The following is a 17248-nucleotide window of genomic DNA, read 5'->3' on the forward strand; positions in this document are numbered from 1 at the left end:
ATACTAAGATACTTTAAACAGCCTAAATTAGTAATAAGTACTATACAAATAATTTTTCTTAAACTTAAGACTCTCCTCCACAGGTTTCAATGTGGTGCTGTCATGCATTTTGCTTAACTGCAGTATTCATTCCAAGAGAAATGTATGTGTATATTCCATTCAATGACAGTCTTAATTTTTCATAATTCTGAATAACTGGCTCCCTGTTCTTCTGCAGGTCCTCACTACAGTCCTTGCTTTGGGTGCTTGAGATGAAAAAACCTCAGAATCTTTACTTAACCTACTCTATATAGCTAAGTAGGTATTTTTCAACCACCTGCCCATGAAAGGTCATACATATAATTCAGCTCTCTATTCCCTCTCATAAGGGCTCAGGTCAGGTTCAGTGCTCCTTATTTTTTAAACATAACCTCAACTCCTGCTCTGCCTCCCATATGACATCCTTCTTCTCTCAACTCCTATATTTCCTTTTTCTAATTATGCTTGAGTGATCCATAATCTCCTAAAACTAAATAACTCTTGAACTCAAGTTCTCATAATTGAGGAAAACATTCATGAAATCAGTGCTGCAGAATGACTATTCTATAAATATGTAAAAGCATTATTCTTAAAAAAGCTTTTTAAAAGATTACAGCTCAAATATTTTATCCATAATCTCTCTAGACCAAATGTTTTTATATCAATCCTTCCTTGCAAGATGAAACTTTTTGAAAAAGTCTTTCCACTTCCTTGTTCTACTCCTATACTTTCCACTCACAGCTTAATCCATTACAACCTTACAATGCATTCACTTTTTTACCCATTCCAATCTGGATTCTGCTTCCCCTCAATCACAGAGCTGCTCATCAAGATCACCAATGTCGTCAGCTTACCTCTCTGGCCATTCTTTCTCAAGTTTCCTTACTGACTATTCTACTACTATATTGAATCCTCAGCGTTCTTTTCTCTTAGTCTACTCTTCCTCTTGGTGATTTTATATCTCATTCTCTAAGGTAACCTCTGATCATCAGCCAGAGGCCTATAACTCTGGCCTAGACCTTTCCTTCAAATCTCAAACTCACTCCCAGACAAAAAAACTTGGGTTTACTTGCATGGTTATGAGAAAACTCTCAGGAAGACTAAATTGGATTGTTGCAATTGGTTAGGCTGAAACCTAATCGAATGGATTATACTTTCCCTGGATAAAGTCTAAACAGAAAGGGGGAGGGGGAGAAACAGTGGAAATATATAAATGGAGAATCATCTATATATATAAAAGCCTAAGTGACCGGAACCACTGGAATGACTGGTTGCTATGACATGCAATGACCACCAGGGAGCAGATGCTCAACACAGGAGCTGCCTCCTGGTGGTCAGTGCACTCCCACAGCCAACCTCCCACAGTCTCTCCCCCCAGCCGGCAGGCCACAATTGGGGGGCCGGCCCCCGGGCTGGGACGGGGAACTGGGGGTGGGTGACGGGGAATGCGGCCCCTTTCCCAGGGGGGCCAAGAGTCAGCTCTCTCCTTGGGGCCAGTGGCCAACTGCCCATGCTCTGTCCCTCCCCCCAGCGAGCAATAGGCCTGCCACCTGCCTGCCACGATGGCGGCGTGTCAGTAAGGGAAGTGGGGGGAGGCGGGGACCCGCACAGTGCCAACGATGGCAGTGTCGGCCTCCAGCGTCAGTTCCTTCCACGCCTGCCTGGCGACCATCACCTCCTCTCCGGCCCAGCCCTGATTAGCCTGGCCCCGATTGGCCCTGATGGCCGGCCAGGCCTAGGGACCCCACCCATGCATGAATTTCATGCACCGGGCCTCTAGTAGTATACAATGGCAGTGACCATCCAAAATACAAGAGAGGGAGTCTTGGCTAAGCAGACGGTACTCCCTGGTCTGCTTTCCATATATCATGTGGAAATAACTGAATCTTAGAAGACACTGCTTAAGATCAACTAACTCCATTCATACTATTCCATAACTCGGCAAACAACCTTCTAAAACACTTGGCATTCCATGTGGTGGGCTGTAGGTGAAAGGGGATATAAACTCTGTGGAAGTTTGTTTTGTCTTAAGCTAAAGGATAGAAAAACAGAGCTGTATGTCAACTTAATAAAAGTAAGTAACTAATAATACAAAGTCACTGAGAACAAGAGAGATGTAATCCAGAGCAAAAGTGGAAGAACTGGTGTTTGAAGGAAGGTGGCAATGAACACAGATATAAAAGATGTTGGGTAACCTGTTGCTTTTTAGTACCTTAATCAATATGCACAACAAAACAGAAGGCGGGCTTTTTATTATATCATTCTGTTCTGTAGCTTTAGCCAAAAGGTCAGTAAAGGTTACTGTCTAATGAGAAAATCAGACTGAATTCTGCATTCACAAAGTCAGGAATTCTCTAAAGATATTGTTAAATCAGTTATGTGAAATAACAGTTATCCTTAGATAACCACTTTAGTTTATTTACTGGATTCACAGTACTCTCACATTTAGACATCATGTAATGTGTGATTTTTGTTTGGATCCTGATGCTAGCAAATCAAAGTAAAAAGACACTTTTTGAGACAGATGTAAAAAATCTGACTATAAACTGAGTATTGGATTATTACAGTTTATTTTGTTAGCTGTTATAATGGCACTATCATTATGAAATAAAATATATTTATATTTAGAGATACATGTGGAAATGTGCAGGAGTAAAACAGCATGATACCTGACTTGTTTTTAAGTGCTTCGGCAAAGAAAAACGTAGATAAGAAAAACAAATGTGGCAAATATTGATAACTACTACTGAATCTGGGTAAAGGTATTTGGGGGGAAGGAAATCCTTGTAGTCTATTTTTCTATGTGTTTGACAGTTTTCATAATAACATTTTTAAAAAAATGTTTGTTTCTGATTACAGAAAAAGTCTTGTTAATAGATTATTAACACCACTTTGGCATCCAAGTCTTTTTATCAAGGGAGGAAAATGTTTATACAACAATGATGTCAATACTACTAAGGAGATATTCAAAGCTAGTTTTTTAAATTAATTCAGAAGTATAGTTTTTACATTATCCAATTCTTTCAAAAACTAAAGTTACGTCTTACAAACTCTCTTCAAAATCCATGGCTTCTCCTTACCACCTACAACCCCAAGCAACTTTGTAGGGGGCAACTGTGATATTGTGTTAGGAGATGAAGGCAGAAGCAGCCTTGGGCATTATATCACCTAACCAAGAAGAAAACTGCAAATTAGTTACATAAATATTGCTATAACTGATTCAAGCCTTTTTTTTAATCCTTATAAGTTATTAGGATAAGAAAAACAAGAAAAATAATTTATATATTATGAATATTAAATAAATCAAAGAATGATATCAGTACTTTGAAAAACTTAATATTGGCTACATAAATTTCCACAAACATCTCCACCTCTTTCCTCTGAAACATTTACATAAACAAACTTTTTAAAAAAATCAAATCTATATTGAGAACCTGTATAGTATCAAAAAGGCCTACATAAATAGGAAACATATTTTGACTTTTGTTATGTATAACCAATTAAAGAAATAAAACTCAGTGTTTTCTTTTTACTAAACGTAATCAACATTTATAATCAACAATGACAAAGTATCTTGATATTCAATTCTACTTACCCCAAAGGTTTTGGTTTGTGCGTATCTAAGGAGTGCAACTGACATCTCTTGTTCTTTTTACTTTTTGGAATAGCATCTATCATGTCATTTAGTTTGGACCTAATTAAAAATAAACCATTAAAGGTTTGATTAATATTTATTTTTCTTGCCCTGGCCGGGTAGCTCAGTTGGTTAGAGCATCATCCCAATACTCCAAGGTTGTAGGTTTGATCCCTAGTCAGGGCACACACAAGAATCAACCAATAAAATGCATAAATAAGTGAAACAACAAGTCAATGTTCCTCTCTCTCTCCCCCTCCTCTCTTTCTAAGATAAAAAATTGTTTAAATATGTTTATTTTTCTTTAAAATTTCCAAATATCTATTTACCACCTTTTGCTATATTTAAAGTATTATAAACACATCACTTACTTAGAAAATTTCTTATCAAACAAATTCTAACCAAAAAGAGTCTGTACACTAGCCTTCCCATTCCATTCTGTCAAATTGTTAAAGGAGACCTGCTCTATTCAACATACTCTTTCTCCCAGATTGCATCTGTCTCATTCATCCCCTGCATCTGCACTTTATCTAGCAGTGTACCTGAAATATTTTATTTGATTGCTACCTCTCAGTCACCTTCCCTTGTCCAAACATTATCTAAATATATACTAACTATCCTTGATGAGAAGCCATCAACAGGAATTTTATGCAAATACAGAATATGTACAGCTAACATCCATACCTTACATCCAACTAATCAGGAAAGCCTGTAAACTCTAACTTTATATCCAGAATCAAACCACTTCTCATCACCTCCAGCATCACCACCACCCTTGCCCAACTTCTCCTCTCTAGCTCAGACAATGGCAACAGCTGGCCTCCCAAATGGTCTTTTTGCCTTTACATTCTAAGGCTTCACATTTAGCAGCTGGAATGATCTTTTCAAAACTACAATCACATTATGTTATTCTCTGTTCAAAAACCATCCAAAGCATTTCTCAGACAGAATAAAAATCCAAAGTCTCTACCACCACCTCTAAATAAGAAAGCCCCAGGGTTTGGTCTTCAGACCTCTTCTCTTTTCCTATTTATACACTTTTTGATGATCAAATCTCATATCATTGTCTTAAATTTTATATGTATGTGTCTGTGTCTAATATACCATATATTTATATACTATATATTTAAATACTATAGTTATATTTTAAGTATAAATACACATATATGTATGTTCATATACATATACGTGTGTGTGTGTGTGTGTGTGTGTATATATATATATATATATATATATATATGCTGGTTACACAAATTTACATCTCTCAGTCAGAGCTCTCTGAACTCGACTTGGATGCCAAGTTGGTATCTCAAACTTATCACAGCCAGCCCTGGCCAGGTAGCTCGGTTAGAGCATTGTCCTGATATGCCAACGTTGCAGGTTCAATCCCAGTCAGGGCACATACCAGAATCAACCAAAGAATGCACAAATAAGTAGAACAACAAATCAATGTTTCTCTCTTTCTCTCTCAAATCAATAATTTTTTTTTAAATGCTCATGCCTAACCACTTCTTTGGGTCCTTATTTCCTTATGAAGGCTCCCTTATCATGTAAAATTTGCATCAAATTTAACATGTCCAAAAGTGAGCTCTGCAAAATTGCTCCTTCCAGTCTTATCCATCTCAGAAAATGGAAACTATTTGTTCTAAGAATCATCCCTGATACCTTCCTCCACATCCAATCTATCCAAAAATCCTATTGGCTCATTCCTCAAAAATTCAACCAGGATTCAACCATTTATTACCTGTTATCTCTCACATGGATTATTAAACAGCCTGTTTCTCTGCCTTTTCTCCATCTTTCCATTTATTCTCAACACAGAAGTCAAAGTAACAGAAACTTCAAATCAAAACCCTCCCAAATCTTCCCATCTCACTCAGAGTAAAAAACGCCTCAAGATGGCACTACATAATTGGGCCTTTATTACTCCTCTGACCTCATCTTTTATTACTATTCCCTTTATTCAATGGCTTCCTTGCTGTTCTTCAAACGTGTCAAGAAACCTCCAACTTCTGAACCTTTACACTTGCAGCTCCTTCTCTTCCCCCAGATATCTACATGTTTCACTCACCTCATTCAAGTCTATATTCAATGTTATAAGAGGCCTTCCCTAACCATTCTCCGTATTAATTCTACCCACTCATTCTCTATCTTCCTGATTTTTCTCTGCAATATCATACCTGACAAATTATGTATTTGCTTATGGCCTGCCTCTCCCCACATGAAAACAGAAATTTTATAGTCACTGGCACATATAAGTTGCTCAATAAAATTACTGATTTGGAATCAAGCTTTACTCCAACCAAATTTAGAATAAAAGCTACCACTGTCACCAAGTTAAAAAACTTAACAAACCCATTTTTTCCTAATTTATTATACTTACCCATGTACATAAAATAATGTATAAAGTTTCTTTGCATCAGTCATACAGCTTCGAGTTACAGATAAAACTCCCTTGGGCCCTATTGTCAGGGGTTCAAGGGCAGGATTTCCAGACTCTACAAGCTGGGAAAAGAGGCGCTCCACACTGCGACGACAGCCAACACATGGGACAAGCTGAGAAAGTGCACTCAAGACTTCACGTGATGTCACCACCATGGCAATACTTAGATCTTGTTGTTTAAGCATACTATGTCGCTGAAAGAAAAATGAAGAATCCTTAAGAAACACATAAAATTACTCTTTTACTACTACTTCTGGTTCCTATCCTTGTGCATTAAGTACAACTTGGGCAAGGCTTGCCATCTCTATCTGCAACTGAGTCAAAAAAAGCAAAATAGCCTAGCCAGTGTGACTCAATGGTTGAGCATCCACCCATGAATTAGGAGGTCGCGGTTTAATTTCAGGTCAGGGCACATGTCTAGGTTTCGGGCTCAATCCCCAGTAGGGTACATGCAGGATGCAGCCGATCAATAATTCTCCATCACTGATGCTTCTGTCCCTCTCTCCCTCTCCCTAAAATCAATAAAAGCATATTTTTTAAAAAGGCAAGATGGTCAGCCTTGTCCATATGATACTGTTTGCTGCATAAACTCCCCTTTCTAGAAACTAGGTTATAAAAAAGCTCTGCTTAGGATGTGCCCCAGCATAGCAAAAAGAAGCCCTGCATTTGGAAATTTAGTGTTTATTCAAGTATTAAGTTTAATACTCTTGCTTTAAATTTAAAAAAAAAGAGAAAAAAAGACAGTGCAGCTTTACCATGTCTTCTCAACTTTTAACAACACAATATGTTTAGCTACAGGAGTCAAGTTAGGATGGTGATCATGTAGAACAGCAATTATTAACCTGGAGGTATGGACAGGTGTGTTATGGATTAGTGGGCAAGAACAACGGCTATCGTACCTATGTAGGAACCTGCAATGAGTAACTAATATGCTGGTGCATATGAATGTTATCTGTTGGCTATGACAAGGTTGAAAAATGTCTGAGAACTACAGCTGTAGAGAAATGGGCAAAACTCTAGTAAATAACTTCTACCTGGATGGAGATATAGTTACACTATAAGTAATGCCTCCAGCTTTACTAAAATCAGATGGAAAAGTAAGTTTACACCTAAAATGGATTTTTCTCACATTTACTATTAACCAATTCATTCAAATTTTACTCCAAAGGTAGAAACAGAATTCTGAAATAAAGTAACAATTTATCCTCCATTATCTTAATTATATATAGTGTATTATAAAGTATAATACTGCATAAGAATTAAGTAATCAAAAAGCTCACAACACAGGGTTAATTTTTTTTTACTTGAATAAAAATTACTATAGAAGAAAATCAACAAGTTCTCAATGAAAAGTTGTATACCTTATCTTTAAAAAACAGGAAAGATGACCTAGTGAAATTAAAGCCTTATAGACATGTAAAATGTTAACACACCAAAACCTAATCTCTTTCACATGAAAAGTACATAAATATATTCACTGTAGCAATAATAAAAGAAAGCAACTTCAATGTAATCTTAAGACCTAAAGAGCCCTAGGTAAAACAAAATTAATACGGCTAAAATTTTCAATGACTCTTTAAAACACCCCCCACACACACACACACACTTTAAAAGACTGGGTTTTAAAACTATTACCTGAATAAACTGCTTTAGTTGTGCACCATTATTTTGATGGCCATCAAGATTTAACACATTGTCAGGAAATTCCATCACCATCTTAATATGCAAAAGAATAAAAAAATCAATTATTTTATCTTCTTTGAACACGTTATAGATTATTTTACAAACTCTTAGGACAGAAATAGACACCCCACCCCCCCAGCCAGATTCCCCCACCTGCCATCCTGCCCTCTGCCAAAAAAAGGTGTTTTTTGTTTGTTTGTTTGTTTGTTTGTTTTTAAAAATCCAAGTTATACAAGTTTCTAAAGCCAGAGAGTTATAGCCATTAGGCACAAAAACACTGAAGTCAGGTAGAAATGAGTTCAAACACCAGTTCTGTTGCTTACAATCTATGTCATAATTCTGGGCAAGTTACTTAACCTTAACCTGTCTGATTTTTAGCTTCCTCGTTTGTAAAATGAGATTACATAATAAATTTTAATATCTTTTACATAGTGAGTTGTGAGGATTAAATTATATTTTAAAGTGTTTATTGCGGTGGCCTATAATAGCATTTAACCTGATATTTTACATTAAATACCTTGACATTTTTAGTTATTCCTCTTAACTATGGAATTCAGTAAATCTCATAATGAAATAATCATATATATATGACACATATATCATATGTGAATGAGAAGAACTCATATCAGTACTTGGCACACAGTAAATTTTGCTCTAATTATGAACAAAAAGGATACACTGAGGTATTTATTCAATTATCAAAATTCCATTACCAGAGGAAGAGAAATATAAAAAAGCTTAAGGAGATTTCAGGATATCAGATAATGGGGAATTAGTAATTAACACATTTCAATGAGCTGTAATAGCACTGATATGAAGAAGTACCATAGTTAGGAGCTATTATAAGTAGGATATCACCAAATGAAAGAAGCAACCCAATTCCAGAGATGTTAAAAAAATGGAAAAAAGTTTGCCTTCAAGACAATGAAATAAAGTAACACATTTATATCTTAATTAAAACATTGTAAAAGGTATCAAACATACTGTGCTAGAACAAACTTCTATTTCCAGATGACAAGACCGCAAACTCCTACACACCCAAAGAGTGAAGTCAGGTTTAAAAGAGACCCATTTGAGGCAAAAACAAAACACTAAAAAACCCCACCAAGTTGAAAGTGATCTTAAAGAGATACCTCCCTTCAACCAGCAACACAAAGACCTGCTTCTTTAATGGAGGTAACCATTCTTTTCCCTCCATATTAGAAATAAGAGCCTTAAAAGATGCTTGTTCTAACAATAAACTAAGAACTGAATAACTAAGACAAGTGTAAAACATATATATGACCTTTTTTTCTTTTTAAATATATTTTTGTTGATTTCAGAGAGGAAGGCATAGGAGGAAAGTCAAACATCAATGATGGGAGAGAATAATTGATAAGCTGCCTCCTGAACGCCCCACACTGGGGATCAAGCCCGCAACCTGGTATGTGCCCTGACTGGGAATCAAACCGTGACCTCCTGGTTCATAGGTACAATGCAGAACCACTGAACCACACTAGTTGGGCAAAACAGAAATAAATTTAACTGTCAAGTCACAAAAGAAGTATAAGATAAACTTTTAAAGCCACTTAAGCAAACATTGCCAATCACTCCAAATCTACCATTTAAGCAACTAACACCTTAATTTGCATTTTCTCTTTACTTGATACAAATATATACCATTTCACCACATATCAATTGCTACCATACAAAAATATTTTAAGAAAATTACCTACAGCCCTAGCACTGAAGGGTCCTGGGTTCAATTCCGGTCAAGGGCATGTACCTCGGTTGTAGGTTCCCCAGCCTGCTCAGGTTGTGTGCATGAGGCAACCAATCAATGTGTCTCTCTCACATAGATGTTTCTCTCTGTCTCTCCCTCTCCCTTCCACTCTTTCTAAAATTCAATGGAAAAATATCCTAGAACTATATCCCAAGAAACCAGAAACACCAAACAGAAAGGATATATGCACCCCTATGTTCATAGCAGCACAATTTACAATAGCTAAGATTTGGAAACAACCTAAGTGCCCATCAGCAGATGAGTGGATTAAAAAAATGTGGTACATCTACACAATGGAATACTATGCTGCTATAAAAAAGAAGGAACTTTTACCATTTGCAACAGCATGGATGGAACTGGAGAGCATTATGCTAAGTGAAATAAGCCAGTCGGAGAAAGATAAATATCACATGATCTCACTCATATGTGGGATATAATGATCAACATAATTTGATGAACAAGAATAGATCCAGAGACAAATGGTAGGGGAGGGTATTAGAGAGCAACCAAAGGAATTGTATGCATGCATATTAGTATAACCAATGGACACAGACACTGGGGTGGTGGGGGCTTGCTTGGGGTGGGAATGGCTGGCGGGAGGGGAGGGTTTCAATCGGGGAAAAAGGAGACATATGAAAAACTTTAGACAATAAAAAAATAAAATAAATAAAATTAAATTAAAATTTTTTTTAAAAGAAGAAAAATATCCCCAGGTGAGTATTAACCAAAAAGAGAGAGGGAGAGAGGGGAAGGAAGGGAAGGAAGGAGGAAGGAAAGAAGAAAGGAAGAAAATTACCTACAGTATTTTAAGATCAAAGCTATCAATTTAAGAAATATGCAAAGTGTCCTGACCAGGAATTGAACTGGCAACCTTTCAGTGCACAGAACAATGCTTAACCAACTGAGAAACTCAGGCAGGGCAAATAGACCTGATTACCATTTATTTTCTAGGTTTCACTGGCATGTATATTACTAAATTTTCTCTTGTACTTACTCTGCATTCACAATAAATACCCTGTCCTTGCTTTTCAAACATTTAGGAGAATGGATATTTTACCTTGCAGTTTTCTGGCCAATCACTCACTATATGCTTAACATTGAGAGATGATAATAAGAAAAGGGGGGAAAGGGACACAAAGAGGATAGATGCACTATTTGCCCCCCCATTCTTTAAAACCACTTCAGATTGACTTAAATCTTCAGATGCTAGCTTACCTAAAGGAAGACAGTCATGCAAAGTATTTTAAGCATGGCTTCAAAGAGGAATCATTAGTGTTCTGCTTCACCATGAGGCTGCCTATCCCTGCCTAGCCAAAAATAGATCGAGTCATGGTCCTAAAATTATTGCTTTATAAAGTTTATTGAATCCATTACTCACTTTCACTCTTAAGTATCTGTCCTGTTTTCCACCTGACCATAAATCTGGTTTTTACAGCATTCTCATAAATTCTAATCAACAATATTAAGTTTGTATTTATTAAAAACAAGAGGCCCGGTGCACATGGGTAGGGTCCCTAGGCCTGGCCAGCAATTGGGGCCTTCCTTCCTTCCTTCCTTCCTTCCCCAGCTGCTGCCAGCTGCCGGCTGGGGCCTTCCTTAGTTCCACGCCGCCCCCTAGTGGTCAGCACACATCATAGGGAGCGATTGAACTCACAAGGGGACACTTTGCATATTAGCCTTTTATATATATAGATATATATGGGTCTTGTTTTCTTGCTATTCAGCTGCTCTATGTCTTTTGATTGGAGCATTTAAGCCATTTACATTTGAAGTGATTATTTATCGGTACACATTTATTGCCATTTATTCTCTAAAAATATGTTCCTCTGTTTTTCTTCTCTTTTCTTCTTCTTCTTCATTTCTTCTTCTTCGTCGTCTTTGTCTTCGTCTTCTAGAAGCCCCTCTAACATTTCTTGTAATACTGGTTTGGTGGTGATGAACTCCTTTAGCTGTGTTTTATTTGGGAAGCTCTTTATTCTCCTTCAATTTTAAATAATAGTCATGCTTGGTAGAGTAGTCTTGGTCATAGGTCCTTGCTTTTCATCACTTCGAATATTTCATGCCAATCCCTTCTGGTCTGTAAAGTTTCTGCTGAGAAATCAGCTGATGGTCTTATGGGAGTTTTTTTTTTTATTTAGGCAACTAACTGTCTGTCTCTTGTTTTTAAGATTCTTTGTCTTTAACTTTTACTATTTTTTTAAATTTATTGATTTTAGAGAGAGATGAATTAGTTGTTCCACCTATTTATGTATTCATTGATTGATTCTTGTATGTGCTCTCACCAGGGATTGAACCTACAACATTGAAGTATCAGGATGATGCTCTAACCAACAGAGCTAACCAAACAGGGCTTACCTTATGCTGTGTCTTGGTGTGAGCCTCTTTGGGTTTATCTTGTTTGGGACTCTCTGTGCTTGCTGGACTTGTGTGTCTTTTTCTTTATCAGGTTAGGGAAGTTTTCGGTTATTATTACTCGCTGCCACCCACCCCGCCCCACACACGGCAGGCCAGGATCTCGAGCTGGGGCAGCCAGTGGCTAGGGATCGCCCTGCCGCCAGCCCCAGGTGGGGCGGCGCAGCAGGATTTGCCTGCAGTATGCAAATTAGCCGCCATCTTTGTTGGTGGTTAATTTGCATATCACACTGATTAGCCAATGGGAGGTGTAGTGAAGGTATGGTCAATTACCATGTTTGTCTATTATTAGATAGGATAGAAGATCATTGTTGCCCAGCCTGAGTGGCTCAGTTGGTTGAGTGTCATCCCACGCACTGAAAGGTTGCCAATTTCATTTCCTGGAACATATTTGGGTTGTGGGTTTGATCTCCAGTTGGGAAACATACAGATGGCAACTGATCGATGTTTCTCTCACATTAATGTTTCTCTCTCTGTCTCCCCTCCCCCCACCTTCCTCTCTCTAAGCATGTCTTCAGTGAGGTTTAAAAAAATAAAAATCATTGTCAGCTCAGTTTTTTATTTCATCCTCACAACTATTTGTAACATTACCTTTAGTAATACTTAGTAAAATTATTTAATCAAGAGTTGAAAGAAGACATTAAATACTAAACTTTTAACAAATGCTAAGCACCTAATTTCCAAGAGGATATGCCTAACATTTATTATCTTTTTAAAGTCCTATTAATCGTACCAGATCTGAGGCCCTGAACCTAACTGTCCCCTATACCTGGGCTCCTGAGCATTAAAGAGAAAAAACCAACATGGTATAGAAAAATGTTAGTTACATGCAAACAAGTGGTTAGAATAAGATGGAATTTGGAGACATTGTAGCAAATAGGTCTACCTTTCATCTGCCTTTCATCTAGGGCCAATATTCCACCTTTGTGTGGAAATTACCGAAAAATCGGTACAGCGGTCTGGTAGGGTTAAAAACCCTTATCAGAGTTTCTAATCCACTTAGATTGGTTTGAATTAGGAGGGTAAACCTCGTTCCAGAAATGCTATAGCAATATGATAGTATGTATCAATAACTTTATAAAAGGTCCTTATCCTTTGATCCAATAATTGTACTTTTAAAAGCCTGAGAGAAAAAAGTTAATGCAAAGGTTTATGCATTATTTATATTCTTACAGTATTAATTACAGCAAAAACTAGAACCACCTCTATGTCCACTAAAGAATGATTAAATTATGGGATCTCACAACGAAGTATTACATGGCCATTAAAGTTGTTTAAGAATAACAAGAGAAAACGTTCTCAATATTTAGTGAAAAAAAGCAAGATATAAAATGTTGAGACTACATCTCAACCGGTATCTCTGTGTGTCTATCTGAAGTATACATTTTCACTCTCTTCATTTTTAAAAGAACCACTCACTTAAAGTTGTAATTTTTCAAAGATTGCTATAAAATAATATCTATCTTCTATCCATCTGCTATTTTATAATTCTAGTAACACTGAACAGCATTTTGGCCACATAGCATGCCATTTTCCCAAATATTCCAACAGCTTACTTACTTGGGATTTTCCCAAATACACCAACAGCAGCACTGTACTCGTTTTCAAACCCACTAAACTACCACAAATCTTTTAATATGTGTGTGTGTGTGTGTGTTATTGATTTCAGAGAGGAAGAGAGAGGGAGGGAGGGAGGGATAGAAACATGCCCGAAACCCAGGCATGTGCACCGAACCAGAATGGAACCATGACCTCCTGGTACATGGATCAATGCTCAACCACTGGGCCACACTGGCTGGGCTTCCACACGAGTCTTTTACATGTGGATACAACATCTATACTAATAAAAGGGTAATATGCTAATTAGACCGGGAGACCTTCCAGACATAACCATGGTGGTGGGGCCGAAGCAGAGGCGGTTAGGGGTGATCAGGCCGGCAGGGGAGGGCAGGGCGATCAGGCAGGCAGGCAGAGGGGTTAGGGGTGATCTGGCAGGCAGGTGAGTGGTTAGGAGCCAGCAGTCCCGGATTGTGAGTTGGACATCCCCCGAGGGGTCCCGGATTGGAGAGGGTGCAGGCCAGGCAATTTCGTGCACTGGGCCACTAGTCCTATATAATAAAAGCGTAATATGCAAATCGTCTGAACAGCCGAACAACGCTATGACACCCACTGGCGCGAGGCCAACCAAGGCGGGTGCAATGTGATTGGTTGGGGGCCCAGCCATCACCCAGGCCATCACCCCATGATTGCCCCACAGAGGGAGGCCCAGGCCACTGACTGGTGGGCTACAGTGGGTGGGTGGGACCTCCTTCTGCAAGGGAAACCGAGTCCCAGGTGCCGGCAGCCAGAGGGAAGCCCAGGTCCAGGGTGCCGGCAGCTGGAGGGAAGGGAGGCCTACTCTTGCACAGATTTCCTGGATTGGGACTCTAGTATCACAAAAGAGGAGGCTACTTCTTCACATATAAACCTAGTTTCATTTTACAAATATAATTTAAAATAGCCAGTTTAACTAAGGCTAGAGATTTCAGCATCTGTTACAATGATAAACATTTGTAACTGACTGTACCTGGATTTAACATCTAGGAGCTAACAAGATTCTGAAACTACTAGAAATAAAGATAACACAATGTTTTCTCCTGCCTTACCTATGGACCCTAGGAACAAATACCAAACCAAATGCTAAGTTCAAGGATACACTGCTGTCAAACTATCAATGGACCAGTGTGCAGAGAATCAACCTCTGCTCTACCTTCCCTCTTCCCAAACAGGTGTTTGCTTTAAGTAGTATTGGTAGAATAGTTCTGAAAGAAATTTGTTTCCCTAAATATAATGCATTGCTGACAAGAATTTTCACTAATCAGCATTCAATGTCTGCAGAAGTTCAAGACAAAAGCAATAAATAGTCCCACTCATTCCCTATTGACAAAAACCCTTCCAAAACAAAGAAAAATTGCACCTTTTCTTAAATAAAATGCTATTTTAAGATTTTAAATTAAGTAAACCTAAGTTGTATTTGCCTTGGTCAGAAGCTCACAATGCAATAAAAGCAAAATTCAAGTTCAGCAGAATACAACTTCTCTGAAGAAATAAGTACAATAATACATCACAGTGTAAGGTTTTTCTATGGAAACTAGTTTCATTGTACAGAGAGTATAAAAACACTCCCAAAGTTGTCTATTTTAATGTGCTATATATCAGATATATCAATGCTGCATTAAAGGTGGTTATGTGGTCATAAGGAGAGAAATCAGTCTCTCTCCTTTTTTTTGTAAATACTCAAATTTATGTTGATTTCCTCTACACTATGATATTATACACTCAATAGTAATCTATGTCCAAACCCAAAGGATATTTTTTAAACTTCAAAGGCATTCTGGGATAAACATAAAAGGTTGATACTAAACTATGTGCTCCAGAAAAGTGTTGGAGGGGGAGTAGAGAAGAAAATTATTGACAAATGAACTCTTATTAGGTGTTTTCAAATTGAGATATGTACCTTTTAATATAATCAGAGTGCTAATTTTTTAAACTGCTTAAAATACAAGTCCAATATACTTTTAATGCAAAAAGTGCAAAAATCATAACCAAGGCATTCAAGTATTTTCTAATGCATCAACACAAATTCTATTTAAATCATAGCAGGCCAAATCATTCTACCTTTTCCCAAGAAAACAAAAATTATCTCAGGTAATTATAGATGCTTTCTCTTAAAAACTTCTAACAACTTGAAACCTACATGATCCTATTAACCAATGTCACCCCAATAAATTTAATTTTTTTAAAGTTCTAACAAATTAAGTCATTCAATAGCTCTTCTAATCCTTTTTAAAATACTGCAGCTCATTCAAGTCTTAATTGAGACTGGCAAACAGAAGGGCATAGAGTGGCATCTCTACAATGACTTGCACTTTATATAAAATTTGAAAAATAGACATTTAAAAAAAAATTCAGGAACAAAACAGATCAACTGCCTTTGAAAAACAAAAAAGCCAAAGAGAAGAAAATGAAGAGACTAGTTACAACTTATAAAAATAGGCAAATAGGCTTCAGCATTATCAAAATAGATTTAAGATACTGTGAATAGATTCATTTCTTAGGAAATAGTGGCAAGCAACTGCACTCATTTCCTGTTCAGGTTCAATTCAAATTTCTGCCATTTCCTTTTAAAGGAAATACTACAGCAACACAGGGCAGAGGGTCTGTAATACTGTACTATCACCAAATCTAAAAAAGAAAACTACCCAGAACTGGGTTTTGACATTCAAGATGAACAATCAGCTTTTTATTGTGCTTTTACACCTTCGATAATTTTGCTTCCTTAAAAAAAAGAAGAAAAGAAAACTAAAGACTAATGCCAAAAAGCCCATTTTGAAGAGTCATGGCCTAGCAGTAAAATCACTTCTAAGAGTTTTAATGTAGTAGACAAACACAATACTACTTACAAGGAAATCAGAGCACTTAAGTGGAATTTTTACTGTGCAAGAGCATGTCACTGTGTCCTCAGTAATTATACTTATGCAGTGAGAGCTGCAGCATTAAGGTAGACAATATATAGGTAGCAGGGTGGCTGCGACATTGCCAGATAATTAAGCCTCCCCGAGGGTAGGTGGTTTCTGGAAGGCATAGGCCCTAAGCGCCCAAGATCCTTCAACCCCTCTCCGAGGCGCGTGCTTTGGCAAAAGCAGCGTCTCCGAAAGGGACAGGGCAGAGGAAAAACGGTTCAAAAAGGAAGGAGAGCCTGGGGACAGGGGCTCCAAGTGGGTACAGAGCGCTAGGGGCCTGCAGAGGTTATCGAGGGACCCACTGCAAAGGCTAGTTGGTGGGGCCTGCCGGAGAGAAGGCCTCGCCTAGGAGTTGCAACACACTCTTTCTCCAGTGCGCAGCGCTCGGCCTGGGGGAGGGGGAGGAGGGAAACAGCTGCCAGGGAGCGGAGAGCCCGACCCGGCCCGCTCACCGTGAGGGTGTCGTCTATGTAGAGGGGAATCTGCCTCCTCTCGAAAGGGAACTCCTCTTCCCCGTCCCTGCACACTGCCACCAGTCGCGCCATCGTCCCCGACGCTGCCGTTGCCACCGTCACCACCTCCTCCCAGCTGCTGCCGCCGCTGCTGCTCCTGCTGCCGGCACCTCCTCCCAGCTCCTGCCTGCAACAGCCAAACGCCGCGAGCTTCAGCACCGGCCGCCGCGCAGCACATTCGCCACGGGGGGCAGGGAGAAAAGCCGGAGGGGACTGGAGAGTCGAGCTGCGTTTCCCATCACCCGATTCCACACGCGCTCAGCCAATCAGCGCCGAGCGCGG

The 17248-nt window shown here is 38.5% G+C and overlaps 1 protein-coding gene across 7 annotated transcripts in view; it reads right to left on the minus strand.

The window, feature by feature from the left end:
- Positions 1-17248, minus strand: part of GGNBP2 (gametogenetin binding protein 2) — a 29794-nt gene that overhangs the window by 12016 nt on the left and 530 nt on the right. For 5 of the 7 annotated variants that reach the window (XM_005858543.2, XM_005858542.2, XM_014531530.1 and 2 more), the window contains exons 2-5: positions 16907-17093; positions 7731-7811; positions 6036-6289; positions 3614-3712 (exon numbers count right to left, since the gene is read on the minus strand). In XM_005858543.2, the coding sequence (XP_005858605.1) occupies positions 3614-3712; positions 6036-6289; positions 7731-7811; positions 16907-16999 (527 nt within the window). In that variant the 5' untranslated portion in view covers positions 17000-17093. Of the gene's footprint in view, positions 1-3613; positions 3713-6035; positions 6290-7730; positions 7812-16906; positions 17196-17248 lie in introns of those variants that run through there. The other 2 variants (XM_014531528.1, XM_014531550.1) reach the window with 2 other exon arrangements.

This window comes from Myotis brandtii, unplaced genomic scaffold (assembly GCF_000412655.1).
Source record: "Myotis brandtii unplaced genomic scaffold, ASM41265v1 scaffold120, whole genome shotgun sequence".
NCBI classification, from domain to species: domain Eukaryota; kingdom Metazoa; phylum Chordata; class Mammalia; order Chiroptera; family Vespertilionidae; genus Myotis; species Myotis brandtii.